General features: G+C 54.7%; 7 protein-coding genes across 7 annotated transcripts; 3 read left to right on the top strand and 4 right to left on the bottom strand.

The window, feature by feature from the left end:
* Nucleotides 1–335: 335 nt before the first annotated feature.
* On the top strand, nt 336–2,256 carry GNI_013380 (hypothetical protein; the record flags this gene model as incomplete). Its single annotated transcript, XM_011130579.1, has 2 exons — nt 336–1,390; nt 1,518–2,256. 2 exons carry the CDS (start codon nt 336–338, stop codon nt 2,254–2,256), a joined length of 1,794 nt encoding a protein of 597 aa, XP_011128881.1.
* Nucleotides 2,257–2,786: 530 nt separating this feature from the next.
* GNI_013370 (hypothetical protein) lies at nt 2,787–3,956 on the bottom strand (the record flags this gene model as incomplete). The annotated part of the gene is made up of 1 exon (XM_011130578.1): nt 2,787–3,956. The coding sequence occupies one exon, from the start codon at nt 3,954–3,956 to the stop codon at nt 2,787–2,789; it is 1,170 nt and encodes a 389-aa protein (XP_011128880.1).
* A 136-nt stretch (nt 3,957–4,092) lies between these two features.
* GNI_013360 (DNA-directed RNA polymerase III subunit RPC8) lies at nt 4,093–4,796 on the bottom strand (the record flags this gene model as incomplete). Its single annotated transcript, XM_011130577.1, has 2 exons — nt 4,093–4,294; nt 4,426–4,796. The coding sequence occupies 2 exons, from the start codon at nt 4,794–4,796 to the stop codon at nt 4,093–4,095; spliced, it is 573 nt and encodes a 190-aa protein (XP_011128879.1).
* A 161-nt stretch (nt 4,797–4,957) lies between these two features.
* Nucleotides 4,958–6,196, bottom strand: GNI_013350 (tyrosyl-tRNA synthetase; the record flags this gene model as incomplete). Its single annotated transcript, XM_011130576.1, has 1 exon — nt 4,958–6,196. One exon carries the CDS (start codon nt 6,194–6,196, stop codon nt 4,958–4,960), a length of 1,239 nt encoding a protein of 412 aa, XP_011128878.1.
* A 17-nt stretch (nt 6,197–6,213) lies between these two features.
* On the top strand, nt 6,214–6,771 carry GNI_013340 (hypothetical protein; the record flags this gene model as incomplete). The annotated part of the gene is made up of 1 exon (XM_011130575.1): nt 6,214–6,771. The coding sequence occupies one exon, from the start codon at nt 6,214–6,216 to the stop codon at nt 6,769–6,771; it is 558 nt and encodes a 185-aa protein (XP_011128877.1).
* A 354-nt stretch (nt 6,772–7,125) lies between these two features.
* Nucleotides 7,126–8,626, top strand: GNI_013330 (putative viral A-type inclusion protein; the record flags this gene model as incomplete). The annotated part of the gene is made up of 2 exons (XM_011130574.1): nt 7,126–7,858; nt 7,971–8,626. 2 exons carry the CDS (start codon nt 7,126–7,128, stop codon nt 8,624–8,626), a joined length of 1,389 nt encoding a protein of 462 aa, XP_011128876.1.
* A 177-nt stretch (nt 8,627–8,803) lies between these two features.
* Nucleotides 8,804–11,767, bottom strand: GNI_013320 (DNA-directed RNA polymerase; the record flags this gene model as incomplete). Its single annotated transcript, XM_011130573.1, has 1 exon — nt 8,804–11,767. One exon carries the CDS (start codon nt 11,765–11,767, stop codon nt 8,804–8,806), a length of 2,964 nt encoding a protein of 987 aa, XP_011128875.1.
* Nucleotides 11,768–11,936: the final 169 nt, after the last annotated feature.

The following is an 11,936-nucleotide window of genomic DNA, read 5'->3' as shown; positions in this document are numbered from 1 at the left end:
GGGGGGGGGGGGGGGGGGGGGGGGGGGGGGGGGGGGGGGGGGGGGGGGTTCGTAGTTTTTAATTGCGGGGTGTGCGGGATTTTTTTTTTGGAAGAGGTGAAGAGGTCCGGGAGACAGAAACGCCTTGTTGGGTCTTGCAGATGAAAGAATCGGAATCGAGTACGCCCGGTGTGTTCCAGCCGGTATTCACGGGCCCGCGGTTCGAAGCCGCGGGTTTCCTGCCGCATTACGACGCGTTTGCCGAAGGGCCGCCTCCGCCATTGACGGCGGAGCCTTGGCAGCCGCCGGTGAAGAAGCGGCGACGTCGTGTGACCTCAGACGTGTCGCCTTCGAGCATGAGCACAGCGGCGGAGCAGGCGGAGGCCTCAGGGTTGTTGAATCAGTTCGACCCATATTCATACTTTGGCGCGGCCCAGGAGGGGGAGGCGGCAGTGGCCTGGAACATATTCCCCGAGCACCGAGGGGGCGGGGGTGCCCCCGACTTAGCTCCTGACTTGGGCGGCCTGAGTCTAGGCCCCGACTTGGGTGGCCCGGAGTTGGGTCCATCCTACAGCACAGACTTGGCCTCGTCCGGCCTAGCCGACTCGCTCCTAAACAACGCACAGGACCTTAAGGGCGACGACTTGGCCGCCCATGGCGGCTTCGCCGCCCACCGCGCCACCTTGGAAGATAGTCTGGATGACTCGCTGGCCGTCCCAGGTGCACTGGCTCTCAACACGGCCAGCATCACGAGCGCCATGCTCGGAGCGGACGGCATGCCGGGTCAGTACATAAAGGGCGACGACCTCGTAGGGAGTCAGTCACTGGGCCAGCAGCCGGCGCAGACGCAACAATTGGCGCCGACCCAAAGTCGTTACTCGGGCGGCCAGAGCTCGTCGGGCAGCCGACACGAGTCGGGCGGTCGCGAGTCAGGCCGGTCGCGAAGTGCTCAGTCGGGCACAGACGAAGGTGCGTTTCTCAAAGAGGACAGTCAAGTCGTAAACCGGCCGGAGTTGACGGAGGAAATGGTGGTGGAGTTGAACGACATCTCGCAGTTCCGGAAGGATGACCGTTTCGCGCGGTTCATCGTGCCATACCAGGACAAAGTCAGCTTCCCCCTGGGCGAAGGCGGTCGCGAACTCCTCAGAGCCTGCCTCAACGTCAAGGGCTGCAAAGGTCGCCAATTACAAGGTGCTTCCGTGCCCGTCCTGCTGCAACTCGCCTACCAGTGGGACCTTTGGGACGTCGCTCTTCGAATAAAGGTCGAACGCCAAACCGGTCAACTCAGCCCAGCCCATGAAGCCTTCGTCCGTTTCAAAGCCACCCAGTCCCAACTCCGGAAGTACGTGCGCAAGGAATATATGGTCACAGAACGCGACCCGACTGGGAAAATTTCACGGATTCTATATGAGTATGTCCACCAACCCTCAATCCCCTGAGCCCTCCTCACCCCCCTGAGCCCCCCCTCCCCTTGAGCCCCCCTCCCCCTGCAGGGGCAAACTCCCCTAGTGACATAGCGCCCATGTTTGTGATTGTAGTGAGAACCGGAAGATAAAGTTGGGCAAGGATGGTCGCGAGGCATTGCGTGCGAAGTTGCGGCGTTTGCATGACAAGCATGCGACGCGGATGGATGAGTTGTTGGCGAAGCACGGGTTTAAGTATTCGGAGTTGCGGAATGCGACGGTGCAGCAATTGAGTCGGATGGCGTTTGTATGTAATTTGTGGGACCAGGTGGTCTCGGCTTGTCGGTCGCAGGAAGAGAAGCGGGATGGTAAGGGCAGCGTGAAGAAGCGGTTGGAGGGTGATGTATCACCAAGCGAGGGCGGCAGTAGCAGTGGCCAGCACCAGGTGCGATTGCCGTTCAATTTGTTGAATGGGGAAACTATAATGACGGATGAAAATGGCGAAATGAGCAATGACGACGCACGGCGAACAATGGAGGCGGTTAGCCAGCTACTGCAGCAGAGTTTCGGTACCGGGCCGCACAATGATATTTTCAACGCCGCCACCTTCACAGAAGCACTCACATCCAGCGGATTCACCCAAGTTTCCGACCTGGGCTCAAATGATTTCGGCAGCGCACACGCGTTTGCAAACGAATTTGCTTCAGCTCCAAACCACTACCACGCTTCAGCGCACGCCCCAGACAACCTTGAAGAACCCGCACTGCTCTTGCGAGACGTTAAACAGGAACCCTGCGACCAATCCGGCAACGTCGCACTCCACAACGCACCCTACTCCATGGAATTCAATCCCGCCACGGGAGGTTTCTTCTGACATGCCGCATAGGACCTTTTTTGTACCACATTGATCAACAATGACATATGCTTGACAGGCTACACCACTTCGATCCACTACAACCTCAGCACCAGGGCACGCACCCGTCGGATAAGGTACGCGCCCGCCGGATAAGGTACGCGCCCGTCTGGCAAGGGACGGGTGCGTGTGGTCAGAAATAAGGGACAAGAGCGAAGAGAGACGGCCGAATCCCGTTACCCAGCGCTGATGGGCGTTAGTTAGTTGTTAGGCGTAAGTTTATTGTCAAAAAAGAGCAGCCCACCTGCATCGCGTGAACAGAACTCGCTGTCGAGAGAACTCACTATCTATCGAAGCAGCCCACCCACGCCAGAAAGAACTTACCATGGGAACTCGCCGTGGATCATTGTTGTTGTTGTCGATAAAATCCACTGCAGGTGGAACTCACAAAGGGTAGAGCTACTCATAAGGGGCAGAACAAGTTCTGGAGGCGCCTAGTTCTGGATAGATCCAGCGTACCGGTGAAATCTTGTAGACTACCACGCGGTGGTCTAGCTGTGTACCACAGATCCGTCTCTGTATACGGAGAGCGTGTAGCTCTGACTGCGTGCGGGATTGACACGAACAATCAAAAGAGGGTTGTCACTATCTGGCAGGGTGTCTTGGTATCTGGAAGGGAAGACATTGTGGGCGTCCATGGCCCAGTTATCTTGAAGAAAGTTGTCGGTAGCTTTCCTGTTGGGTTTGCGCAGGTTTCTGTTGTCTCTATTTTTTTCATTTCTGTTTTCTCTATTCCGGTTTGCCGCTTGTAGAGCGAATTGCGGAATCGTGTTGGACAGTGTGTTGAGAAAGCTGCTACCCAGTGTACCTGGGGAAAAGTTGATGCTTGTGTTCGAGGCCATCAGCTTCAGCAGCTCTTGCACAAACGTATCACTTGCCTCCCCTGCAACCAGACCAGAGCCCTCTCCAAAATACGCAGAGGCGTCCAGCGGCAGCTCCAAGGTCTCTTGACTCTCAGCCTCCTCTTCATCCAAAGATACAAAAGACTGTAGCGACTGAGACTTCTCTCCCGAACCAGTGGTGTCCCACCAATCGTCGCTCTGCTCCCTATCCTCTTGGCCATTCTCCTGCTCATTCTCTTTCTGGGTATCCAGCTGAAAGTCGTTCACTATCCTTTGGTACTCTCGTGCAGTGTCCAACGCCCTTGCAGGGTCCCCTGCAGTGTTCAACGCCCTTGCGGCGTCCCCAGCTTCCAACGAAGCGGAGCCCAAAGGTGCTGGAGTCATAGCTGAGGATGCGGCCAGAGTAGATGCCGAAAGCACAGCCGTTGACGGCAAGAACGTTCTCTGAACCACGTAGTCGGCAAGGTCCTTTCTCCAATTTTGCGACAGCCGGTCCGTGAGCCATGAATTCAGCAGGTCCGATCCCGGTGGTAACACACCAGCAACTTCATCTCGCGGTGCGCTCCCCAAGATTGCCGGATAGACGGCGGCTATACTGTTAGTCGAGCGAGCATTAACCGAACCGTTGCCGTAGCCGTTGGCGGAAGCGTTGGCGGAAGCGTTGGCGGAAGAGCGGGGGTGGTTTCCAGGGTAAACTTCGGCGACCCGAGCCCCCCCTCCAGTCGGAGAATTTCGCAGGGCGACCAGGTCCGAGGCATTGATTGACAGGGCATCCGGCACCAGGCCGAGAGCAATAGGGCAAAGCAATATCGCGAACATTCCTGGCTTTTCACGAACACAGTCCCAATCTAGGTAGGTCGCGGCTGTGACCTCCGGATTAGCCACTGAAAGTAGACAGGCACGGTCCTGAGACTTGGACTAGATCCGACTATGGGTTAGGTCTGACGTCGTCGGGTTAGACCCACCATATATCCAGCCCCAGTCCAGAGTCGTTCACGGTGCCAATAAGCAGCATGGGGACGCTGTCATCTTTTTTGTCGTTGCTGAAAACCAAGTCGACAACGCGGAACCGACACAGAGCACCGATCTCAAAGTAGAGGTCTTGGTTGCGGTCTACTCCCTCAACCACCCATTTCCACTGACCTTCTCCCTCGTCACTACAACAAAGTGAAAATGATTGTTGGACCCGCCTCGGTGCTTAAGTGGGACATCAATGTGGCATAACCGCTTAAGCACCGAGACGAGTGAGCTAGGGGTTACCTACAGGTTCGCCAGGTGGAGTGCTTACAATTTGGAGTTGGTGGGAAGCATGTGGGCTGGAATGCGTATGTCTTGGAAAAAACCAGTACTGAGTCGTAGTCCGAGTGCGTCGCCCGAGATGATGGTGGCCAGTAGGACTTCTCGGGGTAGGGGTTTGAAGAGGATGACTTCGGCCACCACTCGATAGCACGTGCGGCCATCATTGGGACCCAGGATGGGCATTGGCTCCACTTGTAGAATTTGGTTAATCATAACACACAGACCTCGACCTGACATCACCCGGTCAATATACTTCAAATCCAGTTTCCGCCGGATGGCTGTCACTGTACCATCCATGCCTAGACTCTCCTCATCACAATCTAAAATCACTCGGTCATTGAAATCACCCAAAACATACATAACCTCTTCTACCAAAAAAAGGAACTAAGCCCATACAAAATAATTAGCCCCGCTGCTTTGTACACGGGCACAGGATGCACGGGCACAGGATGCCCGGGTATGTATAGATGTGGGTTGTGTATAGAGTTGATAGCAGGTACGAAAGTACCGATATTCGTTTATTAATTCGTGACCTTAAACGACCGAATTTCTTCAAGAAGCTTCTTCGCTTCCGGGTCGTTAACAAAATGGTCTCGAATGGGTTGGAGTATGTCATTGAGGGCATTGGTGAGTGCTTGTTTGAGGTCTCCTGGGTGGATGGCTCCAGTGAGATAGTCTTCTTCGAACTTCTCGTAAGTGTCATAGACCTTCTCGCGTTCCTCAGATTCCGCCTTTGAGGTGATGACGAACCGGTTAAGTTTCGGAAGTACAATCAACTTAACGTAAGAAACGCAAGGGTTCTCTTCCACAACGCCTGGAGGACAGTAGGCCTTCTTGATCTTTCGTCTAACATCGTCTTCCGAGTCCTCCATAAATATCGCGCTATCGGGGTCCGACTTGGACATTTTGGCCTGGCCTTGGAGGAGACCCGGGAGCATATGATGCGAGAGGATAACCGGCTTCCGGAGTCGATACTTGTACATATTGGACTGTGCAGCTGACTGCGGGGAGGCAGCATCATTATTGTCATCATTACTCTTTTTGGTCTGCTTCTGATATTTATTGTAGTTCTTGTTGTAGGTGTCGGCATATTCCCTGGCTAGGATATTGACCTTCCTCTGGTCCATGCCAAGTTGACAGATGTCTGCACCGATGTAGAAGATGTCGGAGCATTGCATGGCTGGGTAAAGGATCTGAGCAGCGGGTTGGTCATCCCCTTCCGCACGACCCATGATCTGTCCGCAACGTTTCATTCTCGAGATGGAGTTATGTCTACATATATCCATAACGCGGATCCAATAGCCATCGGGGTCTCGGTTGATTTCCTCTGACGTCCAGATAAAACGCACATTAGTCAGGTCCATGCCCGCCGCCCTCCAGACGTGGATGAAATACTCACCGACTTTACGTATCTTGTTTAAGTCACCGCCCATTTTTCCGTTAAGCATTCCAAACCAGTCGGCGACCCAAAACACGAAGACACAGCCGCAAGAAGTGAGTCTGTTCACGTTGATGCATTTCATGATACCCTGCGCAATGTGCATACGACCCGACGGTTCAAATCCATCGTAGCACACAGGAACATTTTTTTTTTCGAACAGGGTTCTGAGCTCTTCAGGCTGGATGCATTCCTCGCTAACCAACAGGGCCCTCTCGACTTTCTCCTCCAGCGTCAGGCTGGAAGGTATGTAGTCACCCCTGTTGACCACCTCCAGCCGGCCAGAGTCCTGTAGGTAGTATTCTCGTGGGTGTTCCTGCATTGTTTTTTAAATAATAAATGGTCACTCAAAATGTCCAAAAAAGTTTACAGCAACTACACTCCAAAGCTAGAACTACCCTGAAAGAAGTATTGACCACTGGTCTCAAGACATGCGAAGACCAACAGACTGAGTCCCCGGTGCAAATCTCTACCAACATACCATTCAAAAAAACGGACAAGTTCAGACCTCGGATTTGGGGCAATGCGGAGTTCGAAATCCAAACTGACTGGCTCATCGGTGGTAGACAAATGGCTGTGGACCAGACCTGTGACGAACTCGGCGGCGCCATCGTCATCACCGCGAAGTATAAGTCCCAGTCGCTACCCGTATCAGTCGAATGGAGCCGAGCCTACAACGGTATTCTGCTCGGAGACATCAAAGTCACAGGTAACTCATGCCCTATTACGGCAGACGACGCCGGTTGTGTGATCAAAGCCGCTATAACGCCACAACGGTCGGCGAACCTTGGCACGGCCTTTGTGGAGGTCGGGCCGTTCGACATGGACGTCAGCATGAAACAGAGCCTTCTCAGCTACCTGGGAAACAAACAAGCGAGCTTCTCGGTAGACCTGTAAGCTACAATGCGGGGAGATGGATCTGATGATATTTCGACACACGACACGACGACACAGGGCAAGCATACAGAACACAACGACAGAGGGTGTGCGATCTAGGTGTGCATGTGCAGGTGTGATGTATCGTCGCGCAAATTGAATTTGGTGGTGCGTCCGGACTTCGTAACATTGCGCGATGGCACAGAAGAACTCTGCACGCGGGAGATCCAGTCAAGTTTCACGATGGCGCGTGTAGACTTGAATGACTGTACAATATTTACTTTAGACATGTCGGGAGCTTCGGCACTGTCGAGCAGCGGGAATAGGTATTCGGGGAATGCGAGTTCTGGGCAAGGAGTTTACAGATTAATGACAATGTCGCAAAGACAGCGCGATACCATTGTACTGGCAGTACGAATTTTCCAAGCGTTGAAGACGACTGAATTTTCGGTTTTGATGGAACAAGTCTTGCGTAACACACACCAAGCGTCGGACCAGCAGGGGGGGGCCGGAGACACGGGGACCTTTGTGGCGACCGACGTGGACCTGTTGCTGGTACTGGAATTGATGGCGATGCAAGCCGTTGCCTCACTGGAGTATGCACACACGATGGAGAAGGAAAAGAAGAACGCCGTGCTGGAACGTGACTCGCTCGAAAGGGATATAAACGAAACACTGCAGTCCTACCAAAGTCTGATACACGAGATCATGAGCAACCAAGTAGACATGGAAACCCTCAACAGACACGTGAGCCAAACTCTCAGCCGTAGCGTACGGACAAGTGCTGGCAGCATCGACTTGGGCTCCCTCTCCAAACACGATCCGCCGCGACATGACCCGTCGCGACAGGTGAATACTGCAGACTACAAACAGCTCCAAAGCCAACTAAAGGAAAGCCAGGCGAAGAGTGAAGCCTACTTGAAGGAAATGGAGGGACACAGAATAAAGCTTAACGAGCTGCAGAGAAGACTTAATGAGAAAGACCAACAACTGCAGGAGCTGCTCCTCAACACTAGTCACCACCCAGCACAGGAACCCGTGATGAACACCCAAAAGGTGGCGCAGCACCTGAATGACCTGAATACAGTAACAATCAAAGACACTGACAGTAAGCCGCTAACCTGCTTGCTTGTAGTTGCATGTATTTCGTTTCTGCATCCGGTGCGTTGACTCATGTCTTTCTTTCATGTATTGATGTGTGTGATTAATGGTCTGCTTAGATTTTCATGATTATGACCGCATGTTGAATGAAAGAGCCAAGGAAGTTGATATGTTGCGAGGCCGAGTGGAATCTTTGACGCGGAAGTGCGAAGAGCTGACGGCAGACCGCGATTTCATCAACAAGAAAATGACGGCGCTTCAAGCTAAGCAGCGCACAGAAGGTACTTCGCCTTCGCGACAGCTCGAGACGATGACTACCATTCGGAACAAGGAGCTCGAGATGTATAAGGCCAATGTGGACGAGTTGCAGACCAAGCTCGACCGCACCAACCGGGAGATGGAAACCATTATTGGGCGGGAGAGTAAACTCCGCAAGGAGTGTCAACGTCTCAAAACCGAACTAGATGAAAGAACCTTCACCAAAATGAATCAGACTGCGTTCAAACACGGCCACGAACAAACTGTACTTGACATGGACACTGCCGGCGGTACAGCCTTGCTCATGCAAACTACAACCCAAACCGCGCCAGTCGACAAATGCCTCCGGGAGAAAGACGAGACCATACGAACTCTCCAAGCCGAAGCAGACAAAACCAAAACTCAGAACATGATCTTGACTACGCAAAACAATGAACTGAAAATCGAAAATAAAAGACTCAATGACGAGGTACAGTCTCTCCAGGAGAAATTGCGCAAGGCTCTCAGTAGCAAGTAGACGACCACCCAAGAACGACAGGTGATGGAGGCCATTGGGCAGAGACAGGCGATGCCATTGAACAGATGAGAACACCACAGGGGTGAGAGCTAAATAAGTGAGCACGCGCGTGTGCACACACACGCGAATTTTCACAAATTATATAGTACGCAAAAGTTGAGCTTTGCGGCGAAAAACTTAAATGCGTATTTGAGCGGGTAGGCGGGTCAGGGGTCTGGAGAGCCCGGTGCCGACATTTGTGTTGCGCCCGACGACGATTGCACCTGAGGGGCATCGCAAGTTGTCGATGGCGCCCCGTTCGACACCTTCGGTAAGGAACTTGATGGAGGTTTCGAAGCTCATTTGGAGAAGCGGGCTGGGGTGGTGGCTCATCCCGAGTCTGCTGAAGGCCCGGAATTCGCCAGAGTGCGTCATGGCGTCCGCGATGAGGGAGAGATGCCGGAAGTCGACGGTGATGCCGTAGACGCCGAAGACCGAAGCGAGTTCGCGGATGATGGATGCTCTGCCGGCTTCCACTCCATAGAACCGGAAGATGGACCGAATATCGTTGGTGCCGATGCGCGTGTGGTCCACGCACTGGCTGGAGAGCTGACTCACCCACTCCAAGTTGGAGCCTTCGCACTGGACTTCGCAGTCGACACCCTTGGTGTGAGTGTCTTGCTTGGTGACTACGTGGGGGTTGGCGACGCCGGGAGTGTTTTGGAGCACTTGTTTGGTGATAATCCTGGTGAGGGAGGGCATGAATTCGATCCGTCTGGGACATCGTTCCACAGGCCAGCCCCACTTGATGACGATGCGCCAGGTCTTGCGACACACCTTGATCGACTCCAGGTACCTCGAGGCCTCCGGCGGGAGGTGCTTAGAGCGGAAGCCAGCTCCTTCGCCTTCCGACCAGAGCGCTTCCTCCTCGAGCCGATCAGGTTCTATATCGTCGAGTTTGGCCATGCGCTTAAGGCGCCGTTTCTCTTCTCTACGCAGGCGTTTCCGTTCTTCCTCCGTCAGGACTTCGTCCTCCATGTCTTCGTCTGCGGCCGTCTGTTCAGCACCAGACTGTTCCGCTGCAGATTGTTCCGCGTCGGCGGTCGTCTCGGGTGCTGGCTCTTCCTCGTCGTCGAGGATCTCGCCGTCGGAGCCGTTGGGGTCTGTGAGGTCATCTTCGGAGTCGTCGTTGGAGATGTCGGTGTCAAATTCGGCGTCGCCCATTTCGTCGTCGGCCTCCTCGACGTCGTCTCCGCGCAGTTTGCGTGCGCCCTTGCGATAGATGGTACCGGTATCGCCGGCAGCGAGGAGGTCGAGGTCCACAGCAGACTCGCCGCCATCTCGATCGTTGCCGGCGGCGGCGCCGAAGCCGATACCGGCGGCGCGGAAGGTTTCTTTGAGCGCCTTCTTTTTGTCCTGGATGGTGCGTAGGTTGCGTTCAAATATGAATTTTTCGGCAGCCAGGCTGAGTTCGTCTTCGTCAGAGTCCCACATCTCTTCGCTGGCCTTGGTGGAGTAGATGGCCATAAGCTTATTGACGGTTTTGAGGAGCTCCTTGACGACACGGTTGATGGTGAAGTTGACCAGTTTCTGAGGCGTGTACTTCGGTACGACTTTGCAGAAGTGTTCGAGATTCTCGAATTGGATGGTGCATTCGTAGCCCCAGTACTTGCGCAGCAATCCGTCTCCGTAGCGCGGTTCGTGACGTGCATAGGCGGTCTCAAACTCGCTGCAGCCTCCGACAGCGCCGTTCCGGAAGGGTTGTGCGTAGACGTTGGCTTCGACACCGACGGCGTTGATGACGTCAGTGAGCATGATTTTACGGAAACCGAGTAGCAGTTTCTGGCAGTTAGCTGAGCGGGTTTCTTGGTCGTCACCCCGGACGGGCAGGTAGAGGACAGGCGTGGAGGCAGCACCGGCCGTCTGCAAAATTTCGCGGAGCCGCGGAATACCAAGCGTCACATTGGCTGCACCGTGTCCAGCCAAGTGGAAGGTGTTCAGGGTCATTTGCGTGGCCGGCTCGCCCATGGACTGTGCGGCTAAACAACCCACGGCGTCGCCGGGCTCTGCTAAGGCCTGGCGGTACTTGAGCCGCAGCACGCGGCCGAGGGCCGTCATGGAGCCGTCGGGTTTGGCGAAGTATGATTTGTGTTTCAAATCTTTGGACCGCAACAGCCCTTGTTTGACGAGCGGTTCCCGGATGCGTTGGTCTTCGACCGCCTTGGCGACCTGGGTCTCAGCTGCCTGTTCAAACCACTCTGAGACGCTGCCCGGATAAAGGAGGGGCGGAAACTTGGCGGTGAGTGGCGTGTTGAAATGCGGGTCGTAGTCGTCTTCGCGGTGCGCGGTCTGGGCCTTTGCCCGACTTTTGAGGGCGGTCTCCAATGCGCCCAGACGCTGTTTAAGCACGTCTGAATCCAACTTTTCTTCGGACGCAAATTTGGCCTGCACCACCGCCGGGTTCGCCAGTAAGTCTTTCAGGTTGTGGAGGTAGGTCATGCGACATACATCGGCACCGTCCTCGCCGTAGAGGAACTGGACGATTGAGCCATCTCCTTCACGCACTGAGCCGTCGTAGCTCACAATCATGCCTTCCAAACTCTTGATGACGCAGCGCTGTAAATAACCTGAACGCGCCGTCTTGACCGCCGTGTCCACGAGTCCCTCACGACCCGCCATGCAATGGAAGAAGTAATCCGGTGGTCGCAAGCCCGTCAAATAGCGGTCCGTAATGAGGCCGCCAGCTCGGGCGCCCAAATCCCAACGACCGAAAGCGGGATGCGTCTTACCCGAAATCATCAAAGGCACGCGCTTTCCCTCTAGCGACTGCTGCGAGAGCATGCCACAAATCATGGCGAAGTTGACCTTGCTGCCCTTCGCGCCCGTCGTAACCATACTTGAGAAGCCGTTGTTCGGGAACGGGTACAACGTCACATCGCCAGACACCAAGTCGTTGTTTTTGCTGCTCAACTCACCCATATTCGCCTGGAAGAACTTGTCGAACATGGTGATGAACAACTCCTCGCGACCGGCAAAGTAGTCGGTCACCAACCGCTCCATCCGCAAACGAGTCAACTCTGATGGCATCAACATCATCAACCGCTTACCGCTGGCCGAGTAAGCCTCGTGCCGCGTAACCCGGTCGAGAGATAAAGCACGCATTATGTAGCGCAAAGGCGACTCAAACGGCAAGGCACTCTCTCGCTCAGTCCACACCCACGACGGGTGGTACATCTTCGGCGTCCGCAACGCCCCGTCGCCCTCAATCACGTCGCCCGATGGCAGACACACACGCCGGTTTGGCAGCGGCGGCGCCAGTCGTCCCAACGGA

Source organism: Gregarina niphandrodes (assembly GCF_000223845.1).
Source record: "Gregarina niphandrodes unplaced genomic scaffold scaffold00002, whole genome shotgun sequence".
In the NCBI taxonomy this organism is placed as follows: domain Eukaryota; phylum Apicomplexa; class Conoidasida; order Eugregarinorida; family Gregarinidae; genus Gregarina; species Gregarina niphandrodes.
Note: the sequence above shows the minus strand (reverse complement) of the source record. Positions and strands in the feature narration are given on the sequence as shown.